Source organism: Coloeus monedula, assembly GCF_965178545.1.
Source record: "Coloeus monedula genome assembly, chromosome: 2".
Taxonomy (NCBI): Eukaryota; Metazoa; Chordata; class Aves; order Passeriformes; family Corvidae; genus Coloeus; species Coloeus monedula.
In genome coordinates this window covers 73,099,220-73,115,103 of record NC_138782.1, presented here as the reverse complement: position 1 = coordinate 73,115,103, position 15,884 = coordinate 73,099,220, and the positions used below count along the sequence as shown (strand labels likewise).

General features: G+C 42.8%; 1 protein-coding gene across 1 annotated transcript in view; it reads left to right on the top strand.

Annotated features, from left to right (window-relative positions):
- Positions 1-2,225: 2,225 nt before the first annotated feature.
- Positions 2,226-15,884, top strand: part of SLC16A10 (solute carrier family 16 member 10) — a 69,826-nt gene continuing 56,167 nt past the window's right edge. The window contains exon 1 of the mRNA XM_082302925.1: positions 2,226-2,737. Coding sequence (XP_082159051.1) covers positions 2,371-2,737 — 367 coding nt within the window. The 5' untranslated portion in view covers positions 2,226-2,370. The remainder of the gene's footprint in view (positions 2,738-15,884) is intronic.

Sequence of the window (15,884 nt, the reverse complement as noted above, 5' to 3'; positions counted from 1 at the left end):
AACTGAACACTGTCCAAAACTGAAAAAATATGTTGCACTTCACTCAATCTGATTTGAGTTTCTATCATGCAGTTCACAGGCTCCCATTCAGAATTCCCATCTCAGGAGTCTCATTAAGAGTTAGAAACATACCTAAGACTTTGTGGAACCGTGACTCTTTGGATCAGTAATATTAAGATCCAGTCTTGGATTTTGGATTTTGCCCTTGTTTATTCCTGTGCAACTGAAAGTTTAATTAAGTTAATCATTGCTGACAAATGTAATGAAGATTCAATCTGATTCCAAAAAAGCTTTGTTTGCTCTGTCACAACTGTTCAAAAAAAGTTATATTGTGGTGGGGAAAGCTTTAATTATTGTAAGAAAGCTCAGCAGATTTAGAAAACAGCTTCTGGACAAAGACTTGGTGGGGAATGTGAACTGTTAACTTTTGCATGTTAAATTTCTTATGAAATATTTTGAGCATAGTTAAGCTTATGATAGGCTTGCGGTTTTAATAAGCATCAACACTTGTTCCTTGGGGGAAACAGATGTGTTTTTCAGTGGTCGGCCAAATATTCTCTCTTTGCGTTGACAATCGCTATATATTTCATACAACTATATTGTGTTTCATTGCTGGGCTTTTATTTTTTTCTGAATTCTACTGCTGGATGTGTATGCGTAATGTTTTTATGTTTAACTCAGAAGGGCATGGGCAACAAGACAAAGTGAGTGTGCAGGAAGATTAGTGCATCTATAAATGCACTTCATTATAATCACAAATGTATTTTACGTTGTCATACGGTTTTCTTTCTTTAGTTACTACTTTTCATGTGGAGAGCAATGTGTGCTGAACCAGGAGACACAGTCTTAAGAACCTGTGCTTTGTTTTGGACTAAGCTTTGTTTTCCCGTGTGGCCACTGGTAGGTAGGACGGAGAAGGTGATTCAGGGTCAAAAAAGGAGGAAGAGGCTTTGGCAGGCAGGCTGAGGAGTTGGATGGCACAGTGGGCTTAGCAGTAGCAGCCCAAGTTCTGAGGGAAGAAACGGGGATGGTGTATGAATGCAAGAGGGTGCTTTGAGCCCTCCAGGTCTCACAGGGAAGGACGAAGCATCCAGATTTAATCTGCTGATTTTCTTTCAAGAAGCTCCTCCTCATCAAGCCCAAACTGCTAAAAACGTAAGTAGCTGCCAAACAGCGGAACAGATGTGCGTCTGCAAGCTTGGAAGCAGGATCATGAATCAAAAACTTGTCATTTGACCTGCGCTGTCCCTACACTCTCACTTCCCTGGCTTCGGGGAGGAAAGGTCAAGAGCTGATGCCTCTGTGCAAACGGGAAACATGTGAAGAGGTGTGCAAGAGCAAGTACTTTCTCTTCCTTTGTTAAAGAGCAGGGAAGACAACTGGGCAGAAGCAGGTCCCCCACGGTCTCCCATGGCACAGGGTGTCCCAAGGGGAGGTGGACAGCTGTCCCGGAGGACAGCGGATGCCCCGAGGGCCCTGGAGCTGGGCGCCTCCGTGCCGGGGCTGGCAGCCCTTCCCTCGGGGGGGAGGGTGGGCGCTGGAGCTCCGCGGAAGCCAGAGAGCGCCAGGCAGGGCCGAGAGCCGGCTGTCACCCGTGGGCGTGCGGCAGGGAGTGCGCGTTTTGGGGCGGCTTCTCTTTATTTCGCTGTTGTTTGCAAACAGCCGGGGCGGGAGTTTCAGACTTTTCCCCCTCGCCCAGCTCGGGCGGGACACCGCTGGGCGCAGCTGCCCTGCCTCGTGGGGAGCGGGCAGAGCCCGGGAGCGGGGCCAGGGGCTTGTTTACCGCTCTGCCCGCCGAGGGCAGTGCGCGGTACCTGTGTGCTGGCTCGGGGCGCTCGCCCGCCCCCTTCCCGGCGGCCGTTAACCGCTGACTTCCAGCCTCGCCCTCCGCTTCCCCGGGCCCCGCTCCCCTTCCCCGGGCGGCCGCGGCACGGTGCGCTCGGTGCCGTTGCTGCCGCTGACACGGCGCCGTCCCGCCCCGCTCCACCCCCTCCGCCGGAGAGCCGGAGCGGCGGGCGGGGTGGGGGGGCCGAAGAGGAGCGTGGCTTCGCCAGCCTTTCCTTGGCCCCCCCTCCCTTCCCGCCCCTCCCGCCTCCCCTCCCGCGGCCAATCGGCGCGGAGGGAAGCGCTCGTGCCGCTGACGCCCCCGAGGGAGCCCCCCTTTTAAAATAAAGCGGCGGTGGTGCGGCGGGACGAGGTGGGTGTGTGCTGGCCTTGTTGGGTCCCGCACGCCGGCGGGTGGACAGAGGGCAGGGCGCCGCAGGATGCCCGTAGCCCCCGCAGCCAGGGGCTGAAGGGGGTAGGGGACGAGAGGTGGCGAGGAGGAAGGCGGGAGCGGCGCGCCTGGAGGGTCTCGCGCCCGCTCCGAGGATGGCGCCGGTGAGCGAGCAGCTGGAGCCGCAGGACGCGGGGGGAGACCCCGCCGCCACTACCCCCCTGCCCGGCCCGCCGGCGGTCGAGGAGCCGCGGCGGGCGAACGGCGGCGAGTGGTGTCCCGGGAGCGGCGAGAGCGGGGCCCAGCCCCGGGCGGCGGCGGAGGCCCCCGGGAGCGCGGGCTGCCCCGGGAGCGCTGCCGCGCCGGAGCCCCCCGAGGGCGGCTGGGGCTGGGTGGTGATGCTGGCCGCCATGTGGTGCAACGGCGCCGTCTTCGGCATTCAGAACTCGTGCGGGGTCCTCTTCGTTTCCATGCTCCGGCTCTTCGGCAGCAGCGAGGACAAGCAGCTGGTCTTCAAAACAGGTGAGGGGCGGCCGGGGAAGTAGCCCGGGCGCAGAAGGTGTCCCGGCTGGGGCCTCTCGCTGCCGGCGGTGCCTCTCCGTCAGCCCCCGAGCCTCGGGGGGCCGCAGGAGCGAGACCCCTCTGGAGGGCCGGGTCAGAGCCTGCCCCTCCGCTGCATTTGGGGCTGTGCTGGGGCGCTCGGGAATACCACCCGATGGCAAGGGGAGCTCCCCTCGCCTCCCTGGCCCCCGGGGCAGCGACCTCCTGGGGTATGGGGAGAGGAGCAGGTGTGCTCTCGCTTCTTCCACAGATGGATCTTCAGGCATCTGCCGTCCTGCATTATGGGTTATAATGCACACTTCTGGTCGCAGAAACCTTCATTTCCCCTCCCCCCGTTAGCCTAAAGGGGGTATAGTGACACTTAAAATATATGAAGAATGGGCTTGATATATTGCATTTTGATGTGCAGATTTACTGCTGCAACCAGTGTCACAAAACTCACCAGTGAGGTTAATGATATTTGCTACACTTTAAAGACATTGACAGTACTCTCACACGTCACTGATCTAAAGCACTTTAGACACATAAGATTCAAGTAGTTAAAAGGTAAGCATACATTCTGTTTTATTTTATGTATGTTTTCTGTGGAAAGTGTCTTGTTCTCTGACTTTGTAAGTTGAGGAAATGCAGTTTTTGGCTCTTGGAATAATAACAAAGTTAACAGAATTATAATTTATTATAGTAAATTAAAATTATAATTTATTATAGTAAATAATAAAGTTGACTTACATAATAATTTAACACGAAGCTATCCTTTAAAATGAAATATTGAAAAATAAACACTGTCTTTTAATGTCTTTTTTCCTTTCTCAAAAAAGCGTGTTCCAGCTATGTAGCCTTGCAGAGGTGTAAGCCTTCTAGAAAACTTTTTCAGTACCCAGTGGGCGTTACAGACCTTTTGAAATTCATGGCTTCCTTAATACTTGCGTAAGAGCACCTAAAGTTGAGATGCTAAGACAAAGAAGTTAATTTTCCTCCTGCAGCCTAATAACTATTTTTGTCTGAAGTAGAAAACCAGGGCAGGTGTTTGGACTGAAGTAGGAAAGCTGAAAAGCTGTGGTGGAGCATTAAGTGATGTTCTCTCTGGCATTTGAACAGTTTGCAGTAATATACAAGGTGTATTCCCCAGTGTTCTTGAACTAGGAAGATGGGAAGCTGCATCTGCGCATCAGGTTGGGCAGTGCCTGTTTCTCAGAAGGGAAATGCACCAGAAGTGGGTGCCTAGGCTCATTAGCCTGCACAGGAGAAGAATGAGATTCAGAGAAGGTGCTGTGAACATCTGCATACTGACCTGGGAGCACCTGGCCAGTCAGAAATGCAGAAGCAAGTGGGTGGCTCTGCCTCTTCATTGTACAGAGGTGTAATTGCTTTTTCTGAGGATGTGGTTCTGTAGTAATAATCTCTTAAAAATTATTGTCTTGTACTTAAAAAGAAAAGTCTTTAGGTACTAGTGCAGTAGTCAAAATAATCAACAAGAGAAAAACTGAAATTATCTCCTACCTTCCAGAAGGGTAGTTGCACCACTGGTGTTTGAGTGAGGTGAGATTGTAGGTGTGCTCCACCCATGTTTTTGAAAATTTGCCTAACTGCAGGAAAGAATGGGGAGGGGGGGAAAAAATGGAACCTGGCTATAGAGCCCAGTTGTTTTGCATCCTGCTTAGAAGAGCAGGAAGGGTTCTGAGTGCTGGATGCAGCCAGCACCTCCCGTATTGCTTTTTAAGTCATTTGAGGGGGGAAAAAAAAAAGCTACAGCTTCACTTTGTTTCACTTTGTTTTGCTTTATCAGATGTACTCTGGTTTGGGTAATGCAGAAAGCACTAATTTTGCTTTTTTTAAAATCCAAATGGGTTCAAATTAGGGGAAATACTGCAAGATAGCTGCCTTGACTAGATTACTTATGTGCATATGAAGGAGGACTGCAAATACAGAAAGTCGCCTGTAAACAAAAGCACAGCAGATAAAAATGTACCTTTCCTTTTAATACCTGAAAGTGCCTTGATGAGTTTGGGGTACTGTAAGGGCTAAGTAACAGGTCTCAAGCACAACTTTTTGCTTCTTAATGTTGAGCCTCATTTGCCCAGAAACTTGTGGAGATAAGACCAAATGTGAGCTGAACTAAACAAATTGTACAGTACTTATGTTGCCATAAAGGGGAGCTATGATCAGGAATGGCAAATTGCACTTAAAATAGCTCTTATTGAGCACTGATGGATTAGCTGGCATTGCTGTAGGAAGAAACAGAATGACTGAAGGGAAAAGTCACTATGATTTTAGTGTTAGAAAAAACTAACCTGATCATTCTCATGGTATTGATTCAAATACTTAATCTGCTGAGTCTCTTGTGTTTGGACTGATTGCAACTCAAACCTGGCAGTGGTAACTGAGTTAAGTTTAATGAATTGGAAAACTGGAATTTGTAACGAAAGTTTTCTTGCTATGTGGCTTTGCTTTGGAAAGCAAAGTTTAATAGTCTAATCCTTTTGGAAAAAAAGATTTCTTTAATATCTGAAATGCTGATTTTTTTGAGAGGCATGAGCATTCTGGGTAATTTCTTTAAGGACCCCAGGTGTCTGTGGAATTTTGCAGTTGATCCACAGTACCAAAGAATTCAGGTCTGTTTGTGGTTCTTTAGTTTGTTGGTTTTTTTTTTTTTTACTACGGGATTCCTTAGCTGTTGGCAAAAGCATATATGTTGCTGGAAGATTTTGTGTGCCTGCTCTTTTGGGACCAGTCAATAGTTGTCTCTTGCCTGGTGTTCTTCCCAAAAAGAGGAATTAAGTAGGTTATAATACATGCTGATTTTGGTATCTCTTAATAACATCTTGTAATATCTTAAAAGTCAATGCAAGGCAAAATGGGAGGGCCCTAAGTATCATAGTCTATGCTATTTTTGTTAGTAGATGGGTGGGTATTTATCAATGTGAGAGGCAAAAAGGGAGGAGGCAGAATGGAGGAAGATGTAGTGAAGAAGTGACTCTACCTTGCAGATGAGGAGTGGAAGGGAGCAAAAGTACAGGCGAGGTAGCAAGGCTGTTTCTAGCATGCAGCATCAGGACTTGATAAGTAAGATAAAGGACTATAATTAACATTGTTGTAGGATTTAGGAGTATTAATTGCAAAACTTGTGGGTCATAGAGGGTTCAAAAATGCCTTCAAGGGACACCTTTTTATGAAAAAAATTTGAACATAACTAGTACACAGTATTTTGGTATTTATATTAGCAAAAATTGAATTTCTTTGCTTATGTAGTGCACTATATAAGTAATTCCATTGTTTCCTTGTGTAGCCATTTTTTGTTCAAAAACTAATGGATGCACAACTGCAGAAGAGGAAAACTCCGTAGTGTAAGTATAAAACTTCTAGAAAGGTGTGCCTGAAGTCTCAGGAAACACTCTGTTCATTGTTTATAGTTCATTGTGTTTGAGGAACAAGTTGGGTGGAAAAAAACAATGGCAATGAAATACAGGAGGCTCGTGGTCCTTGGAAATAGGGCAGACCTAGCTGGCCTCCAGTGTTCAAATGCAATTGTAGTCTGATCACCATTGAAGGGAAAGGATTTGATCCTCAGACCAGTTCAGAGTCTGGCAGGAAGAGCACTTGGTTCCTTTCCCTATTGGAGTTGTTGTTGAAAGGAGCACTGAGCCAGTCCTGTTGTTATCTCAGAGATTTGTGTGTGAGCCCTATCTAATCCCATGGTGTGCTCCCTTGATAGGTGCCTCTACTATATAGGTTTTTATATGCATATATATCCATGCTTGTTTTCAAAAAGAAAATGAATACTGTGATACTAGTGGAAACAGAGGTAAAAATGGTAGCTTTCATTAAAAAAAAAAAGATAAAATTACTAGTTCCACTACTTTAATTGCTCCTTGTTCTTTGATTTGCAATGCTGACTCTGTAACTCCACTGGATTACTCTCTCATGTACAAGTATCAAGTACACCTGTGTGTACAAGTATCACCTGCACAGGGAGTGTGTACTGCTGTTAGAGTTCTGCATCCACGTGTTTGCTTTGTTAGCCAGTGTTCCTAGAAGACACCGCCTCACTGGTTATCTGTGTGCTTGTATGCCTCTCCCTGGGTTTGGCTCTCTAAGGTGCAGCCTTTGGTGACATATCTGGATATCAGGATGATTGATTGACTGGCTGAGCACTGTTGGCAGCATTGGGACTCTTGGACCTGGATTGCTGAGGGTCTGATAGGGCAGGGAGGGGAATTCCGATTTTACTTTCATATTCAGGCTGTAATTCAGATACTGAGAAGATAATGTTGAATGACTACAAAGATCTACAAGGTCTGAGAACACATGAACTGCTGCCTTGTATAGTATCTAAATTTTTCTGAGCAGGGCTGGCTTTTTAATTTCACAGGACAGTTTGACATTTTCCTTTACTCTTTTGAGTCTTTTGATATCTTCCCAAGTTTTCCTTCAGGGATAAAGACCATCAGCAGTTTTGATATAATTCAAGTCCTTGTTGTGCAACTGTCCTTCAGAACCACACTTGTGTTTCTAAGTCTGTGGGCTGCTGTATCCAGTAAATTGGGAACCTTGGCAAGCTGGAACTGTGTCACATGGCTTATGAGAGAGCAACTGACTTTTCTTTGTAAGAAGTAGCAAGTCAAATTTGGAACACAGAAGTTACTGGAGTACACAAGTATAATTTGTGTGAGATACAAGGAATTATACTGTATAACACCTCAGTCAGCGAGGATTGCATTGCAATGGAAGATGTAGTTCCATACAAAGCTGGACTTCAGTTTTGAACAAAAAAATGGCTACACAAGGAAACAATGGAACTGCTTATATAGTGCACTACATTATTATCACTGCTGCTGTAGTCTGCTTTCCTTCTCATGTTTGTGTGGCTATTGAAATCAGAGCGGGAACCAGCAGTGAGTTCTAACCTGATGTGTAAGCAATGATTCATTTTATTCAGCTGCAAGTCATTTTTGTACCCCTTTGACCTGGCTTTGTGGTTATAAATACGTATGCAAATGAAGATTCTGTAGTAGTTGATATCATGATATGACTGGGTCAAACTGGAAAGTTGAAGGCAATTTCTGTGGTATGCTGTCTTTGTTTAGAGCAGAATGATTAATACCACTACTGTTTATGCATACACGCATGCACATGTCTTCATGCATCCAGCTCTGGAGCGTTTGTCTTGTAGTGTTGATAACTAGTTTGCAGAGTGATTATTTGGGTTGTCTTTGTGTTTTTTCTTATGTTGGATTTCACATTGGTTAGATTCTTCCTGTTCCAACTGTAGGTTAACCTGAAAAAATCAGCTTTGTTAGGGAGAATAATTTTCTTAATGTGTCTGAAAGCTAGTTAGTTACCAGTTAATTTTTGTGGGTTTCTTTGGAGGCAGTACTTGAATTTCATAGGGATGAAACATCCCTATAAAGATGATTGGCAATTGTCACCACTCTGCATTAAATTCACATGCCTCAAGTTGTGAGCTCTGGTGTGCTGCGTGCCAGACAAAACCATATCCTCTGAAATCTCCTCCATACAAATCCATTGAAATACTAAGTTTTACTGTACTTTATTCATGATAATTTTGTTGCATGTGAAATACCTTTCATACTCCTAATGTTATTTCTTTGCCAAGGTCTCTGTTGCTCTAACTCTCTGTAATGTAGAGAAGAAAGGTACTGTGTCATGTTACAAAATGAGGCTTTGGTGTTTTCTGGAATGAATGATGCACTCTGATATTGTGCTATTTTTCATTATTTACATAACATAATATTTTTGTTGCTGCTTATTATTAGTACCTGCAGTCAGTGAAGCTTAGTTGACTTTGAAGTTTTCCAGTGTGCATTACTCCTTGTTCTTCAACTTTTTGTTTAATTGGTCCCTGTAGTCTGTTCAATGTCATCTTACTCATCCATTTTTTGGCTACCATTCTTTGAGGTTTCTCAGATCCCCTCCTCATTTTTGAGTTGCTCTAAATAACTGCTGTCTAAAGGGGAAGTTAGCAAAATGTGTATGTTTATTAATAAACCTTTCTTAGACTTAGCAAGGTGTACATATGCTTAGTGTTTGCCTATCCATAAACATGATTTCATTTTTCAACAGTCTGCTTGCCTCCAGATACTTCCAGTTTCCTGATAATGTTCAGTCTCTTTTATCATGATTTCCTTAGCCTCCAGAAAGGAGCATTATTAAAGGCCATCTTGAAGTGTTACTGATCTCTCTTTCCATTATTGAGTTACTAGTCTTGTATGAAGCAATGTAGTAGACTGTTCTTAAACTATTATAGCATAATATGTCTGTTTACTCTTTTAGCCAGAGTTAATTAGGGATAATAACAAACTGGTTAATGTAGCCTTTACTTGGAGCAATATCTACTAGAGTGGGCTTCTGAGGACCTTGCCCAGTTGAGTTTTGACTGTCTGCAAGGATGGACACTCCAGAGCCTCTGGAGTGCCAATGTTTGACTACTCTGAGCAAAGAAGATTTTTCTTACCTTTAAATGGAATTTTCCCTATTTGAATTTGTGTCCATTGCCTCTTGCTTCTCATCAGAGTATCACTGAGAAGAGTTTGGCTCAGTGTCTTTTCACATCCTTTCATTGAGTATTTGTGCATGTGAAGATTGCCCCCCCAGCCTTTCCTGCTTGAACCTAACCAACACCACCTCTCTCAGCCTGTTATTGTGTGTCAGATGCTCCAGTTCCTTTATATTTGCTGCCCTTTGCTGGATTCACAGTAGTAATCAGGCTGCCTGCTCCACCTTTGGCATCTTTGGTGTGTCAGGCTTTTGATGCCTGAAGGTCTCAGAGAAGGTGAAGTCAATCCTTTGTCGCCTCCAGTGTCGTGCATTGTGCTGACCCCCTCCCACATTTCCCTCACCTGGTAACACAAATACTGCACCAGCACACACCTCCGCAGGCATCTGAGTGCCTGCTGCCTGCCACACTGTTTTAATAGAGTTCTACACATCAAAGATCACGCTTTGAAGTGAGAGAAATAGTCAGAAAATTCTGACTTACATTGCTGTGTATTGCTAAGGCAAGTAAGGATTTTCAATAAACATTGATCTATAATGCTCAGCAAGTAATTACCCAGTTTGAAATTGCTTTTGCTCTGTGAACTCCAGGGAAGGAGTGGCACTGATTACTTGCATCCAAGCTAATGTAGCACTCGTAATATAACTGCTTGATTTTAGCGTAGTCATTGTGTGAAGGAATGATATAGGTTCTTTCTTATATCTTCCAAAGACTTTTTTTTATTCTTTCATTTTGTGAACAAACCATGCAGCCTCAGACCACTGTAAATGTGGCACATATTCAAGCTTCAGCAAATATGTACAGAAAGGATAATTCTATGAGAAAACATTCCCTTGTGATCTTGCGCTGTTTTAGTTCCAGAAATCTAATTCATTACAATAACAGCAGCTCTGTTTTTAGATCTTGCCTTTAATTTTCATGGGAACTGGATAGGAATGACTGGTTCTAATAGCTAAGTTAATACCAGCCCTTTAGTGCGGATGGGACCAATTTAAAAATGATCAGTGCTTGTTTGTTCCCACACACAGGAAGGGATTACTGGGATGTTGAGCCCAGCCTCTTTGTTATCAGCAGCAGGTCTGTAATCCCATGGAACATGGTCTCACTTAGGTGGTAGGGACTTGTACTTAGACTGGAAGTTGTAAAGCTATTTTCTTGCTGTGTTTTTGCTGAGTAAGCAGAAGTAGTGAAATCTTTGGCTGTTTATCTTCTGCAGTGTGCTTTGTCCAGTAGAGCTGTACTTCATGTATAACTTCCAAGTACCACAACAGGATTTTTTTCTTTTGCATTTTTAAGAACATATATTGGGGGAATAATAACTAATTTAAAACATACTAACTATTAATTTCTCTTAGTGTCTAGCTGTTGTCCTCTTGGAAATTATTTGTAAAACTTGCAGTAAAGATTGTCTTCTGGCTCCTGATCTGGATTTAGCCATTTTTCAAGATGCTTCAGTAAAAATATTACAAATAGAAAATGCATTGGGTAAATAAAGAAGTCTTCTACTTTACAATAAAGATATATGCTGATATATATTGGTACCATCACATAATTTTAGCTGTATTTTATCAGTGCTGTAACTGAGCAAGGATAAAACACTAAGATATAATGTTGTAAATAAACTGTGATCTTTTAAGGTTTTGCAGTCTAGAATGAATGAACAATCCTTTCTCTTGGACCAAAGCATAACTTTCATAGTGGCAAGTTCATTATATGAGACCAGGAACAGTGTTCTTGTGTACCAGATAGGGAAGTTTCTGTTCTGCAGAAAGAAAAACCCCAAAACCCCTGCTTTACTTTACAACATCAAAAGAGATTGTTCTAATTCAAGATGTCCTGGTTTTAGCACTTTCTATATTGCATTGAAAGCTTAAGAATCAAAGAATTCAAGAGAAGGTTAGTGTTCATTTCCAAGTGATCTTGAGTGAGTGTTGAGATGGGCTGAATCTTTGGAGACTTTTCTGTGCTGTCTCTGGTATCAGCACTCTAAACTTGCCTGCTGTCCTTGGACTGACTTCTGTGACTTTGCCTTGTTTGTTTTCTGTACCCAGGCATGTACTAGCCATGTGTCTCTTAAGGAGCTGCTTAGGCTGCTCTAGGTTAGAGTCTGGATAGCAGCTAAGCCACATACAGAGTGAACACTTGGACAACAAGAATATTAGTGTAAAAACAAGATTTGGTTTGTCCAAGGAGGCTCGTAGCTCTTGTCCAAAGAGTTGGAAGCACTGTGTGTGCTTGGGGTACACAGCCCCTTTCTAGGATAGTAACTTGATCCTGTGTTGTAACTGAACATGCTGGGATTGTTCCAATCTCAGTGGGTTCCACAGGTCAGACTGAGCCTGTTTGTTGTCAGTGTGCTCCAGTTTGGTGTGTATTGTAGTACTGTAGTAGTTCCAAAGTGGTTGGAACTGGCTGATGACATCTGCTTCTATACAATGCTGCTTGTTTTTGAGAGGAAGTAAGGTGTGGTAGTGCTGCTTTACCTAAAGATGCTGTTAACCTCAAAGCACGTGAGATTGAAACTGAGGGCCTGAACTGTGGTGCATATTTGGACATGATGCTGGTATCTGTCATGGTTCAGAGTAACGGCCTTATCAAAAAGTTCATTTAGTATTGCTAGGTAATATTTTTTTCAAATCTTGAATGTACTATTTTCATGATGACTTTTGGATTCTTCTTCATTTTGTCTGTGGAAATACTGCCTGTGGCTACTTGAGTTTACTGGATTAAGTTGTTGTGTGTGTGACAAAACTGAAGGTGTGTACTTTAAAGAAAGCCTTAATGATCTTGGCACACAAAAGGGAATTTGAAGTTGCCCTTTGTTCTTTTATAACTTCAAGTAATTTCCTACCTTTGAAATATTTATGTAGCTTAGGCTCTTCAAAACCCATCATTGCATTCCAGACTTGAAAGAAATTGGAACTCTCAATTTATAATTTCTGCCACAGCTGGCTACTGGCAGTGATCTAGAAAATTAAATCAACACTAGGAAGTTTTCTGGAAGTTAAATGTGCAAGCCTGGGATGTATTTTCTAATCCTATCAGAGTAACCCCATTTTTTTATAAATTGGAGCATGAAGCATTATCAGCTTTTTACACCTCTGTATGCATCAAGGTATTTTGTTCATAGTGCAGCAGTTTAATGAATACTTAGTTTCATGCAGTGAAATCATTGACCCTTGAAGGTGTAGGGAGGGGAAACTGGGACAGAATTGGGTAAATTACTGGAAAGGCTGGAGTAGAACTGCACAGAATTGGTATGGACAATGTTAGTCTTTGTATGCAGTCAGAAGTTTAGTCAGCGTGACCCAGCTCTGGTGTTCTGACTTTTTTTTACTTTTTCTGATATTAGGCAAGGAAAATACTATGTTGCATGCAATTTACACTACCTCATGCAGCAGTATTGATCTTTTGTATATGTGGTTTAAGGCATTTAACTTAATGTATGTTATGTGATACAGGTTCAGTCTCTGCACTGAGGTTGTGCCAAGAATTATATACTGCATTAACTTTTTTGGCTGAAAATATTGTATTTCAGCAGTTAGTAAAAATATTTTTAAATATTTTGTAGATAATTTAACTGTATTTATTAAGGATAATTGTATTGGGAAAATACAGGTAGAGAAAGACATCCTACAAACTACTCTGCTGCTTGTTTTTTGGGATACTGTCTGAGTAATTGAGATTTCTTTTCTGTTTTATGTGGTATCCCACTTACCAATATTCCAGGTGCATATTTTCCTGATCAGAGTAGGTAAGAGAAGTGCTATAAACAGTAAACTTCAAAGCCAGGTAAAAAATTTTATCATGTCTTTAAAACCGCCTCCATCTGGACCTAAGTGGTTGTTCTGGAGTTTCAAACAAAAAGGATGTGGGTTCTTAATGTGACAGCATTCCTCTAGGTTTCAAATTAAGGATCAGGATGGAAAACATAGAAACTTAAAACTTGTAGCAAATTTTCATATTGAAATTATGTTGTTTTCTGAAGGTGATAAATCTTAGCATTTCTCATAGCTTCCTGTTTATAAGCAGTGTAAATTCTCTGGAAACAGTGTTTACTGTGCAGAAGATGGGGCTAATATGAACAATATTCTTAAAAAGAAAAGATGATCATTATTTTTATCAAGACATTGCTTTAAAAAAGAGGGTTAGGGCTCTGCTTTTCTTGATCTTTTGCAGTGCTCTATAGAGTGCTCCATGAACTGTTCTGGAATTCCTCTTCAACACACTATTTGTTTTTTTGGAAGAGAGTAATTTCTGTGATTAAGATACCACAACTTGGTCCCGATGGCTTAAAACTTGCTTACTACCTTTCATTTGTGTGTTAAACTAAAATCTGAAGTAGAGGAGGCTCAGTGGACTCTAAAAGATAACTAGGAATGGTCATACTTAGAAGTGGGTAACAGTAAGGTGGACAAGGTGACCCCAAGAATCACACCATGTACCTGAGAGCATTATCCAAACGCTTCTTGAACTCTGTCAGGCTAGTGCTGTGACCACTTCCATGGGGAGCCTGTGCCAGTGCCCAGCCACCCTGTGGGTGAAGAACCTTTTCCTAATATTCAACCTAATCCTCCCCTGACAACTTCAGGCCATTCCCTTGGCTCCTGTCACTGGTCACCACAGAAGAGATCAGTGTCTGCCTTTCCTCTTCCCCTCATGAGGAAGTTGTAGACTGCCATGAGGTCTCCCCTCAGTCTCCTTCAGGATGAACAAAGTGACCTCAGTCCCTCCTCGTATGGCTTCCCCTCTAGACTCTCCACCATCTTTGTGCCCCTCCTTTGGGTGCTCTCTAACACTTTATACCCTTCTTATATTGTATCACTCAAAGCTGCACTCAGAACTTGGGGTGAGGCTGCCCCAGTGCAGAGCAAAGTGGGAAAATCACTTCTCTTGGCTGGCTGGTGATGCTGTTCCTGATGCACCCCAGGATATGATTTGCCTTTCAGTTTATAAGCTCTGCTTTTTATGAACTTTAAATTTCATGACAGAAAAATCACAAGGGCTATGAATTAACTTTTTCTCTCAGGCTCCCTATATCCTTATTGCCAGTACTCCACCTATCTTTTGTGCAAAACTCATAGCTTGGGAGTGGTGAATTAATTTTAAGGTGATCTTGCCACCAAGTGTGGAATTATATAATGAATATAGTCCTTTTCTCTTGAATAAGTGCCTGTAGTGGCCAACCTTTTAGTGAAGTGTTGAGTGTAGCTTTGTGTAAAACAGACATCAATTGAGTCATAGACTGAGGTGGTTAAAGAATGGCTTAGCAGTGTTTACACAAAGATAGTTGAAATGAATGGAGTTCAGGACTAGTGTAAATGCAGAGGAAGGAAAAAGGAGCCTCCACTTATTGTTAGGGCTGGTGAAGAAGAGATCAAAGGTATCTGCTTCTTTTAAAAGTGGGACATCTTGTTAAGCCACACTCCAGTGAAAATGCTGCATCCACAGATTTGTTTGTTCATATAAGTGCTTGTGTTCCAAGCTGCTTCTGGTTACAGCTATGCTTTGCTGTTGGCATTGTTTGCTTTAGCAGTTACTTTTTGTCTTTAGCTACCTCTCCATTTTTATGAAGTAATTTCATAATCGTAAGGCATTTTCCCATGTGTGACTGGTTTAGCTTAGAAGGGCATAGCTTCTGTGAAATTCTGTAAGTAATGAATTTCAGTTTAGTGTGAGACAAGGATATCACAAATGTTTTGTGAGGGAAGACAGTATCATAGGCTTTTAGAGCCAGTCTGTTCATATGCTTGTCTCCAATTTAAGAAGAGTTTCAAGTATTATAGTTACGTTTTTACCCTCAGTAGTTATATCTGGCATGTGTTAAAATAATAAATGGGTAAACTATATATAGTTGTTCCCCTCCCTTACATTTTTTCCTGTTTTTATCTGGGTCACTGTGGGAATGCTGAAGCAGATGTGATGGTTGGAGGGTTTTTTTATGTTCTGAAAGGTGTGATATGGACTGAGGTGAGATGCAGCCTTCCTAAATGGCACTGTTGCCAGTCATTCAGTCATGCTTAACATCACACTGTACCAGTAATGTGCATTTTGCTTTCATTGGGGTTTTTTTTTCTTTAGCTTTGTTCTGCATGTCTGTTTTGCTGCACTGGTATGTTGGGTGACATTTTCAGACAGTGATGCAAAATATGTGAGAGTGGTGTTACACCTGGAGAAAACTGGCAAGGTATGGAATTCAACTGGCAGATTATAGTAGATAGAGGTCTGTTGAGTACATCTAGTGGTTTGTGGAGAGTTACTCAGCTGGGCAGATGCAGACTTTAACTTTAGGGTGGGCTGAAAGTCTGCAGTTAACCCAAGCTGTGCTGACTAGGTCTCCACTGCCTCTAGTGGGAGCTTTGACTCCTCACTCACACAGGCATCTACACTCAGGTGCTTTCACATGGAAGTTGAGTCCTGTACAACACCAGAAAGTACTGTCATACCCTTATGAATATGTGATACATCTTTGTGGTCTTTGCTCTGACTAACAGTATCCACAATGACATACACACCAGTCCGTGCTAGTTAGAGGTCACATTTACAAACCTGGTTAGTTGGATATTTAGAGGGGTTATTGCCAAAGTTATCTTT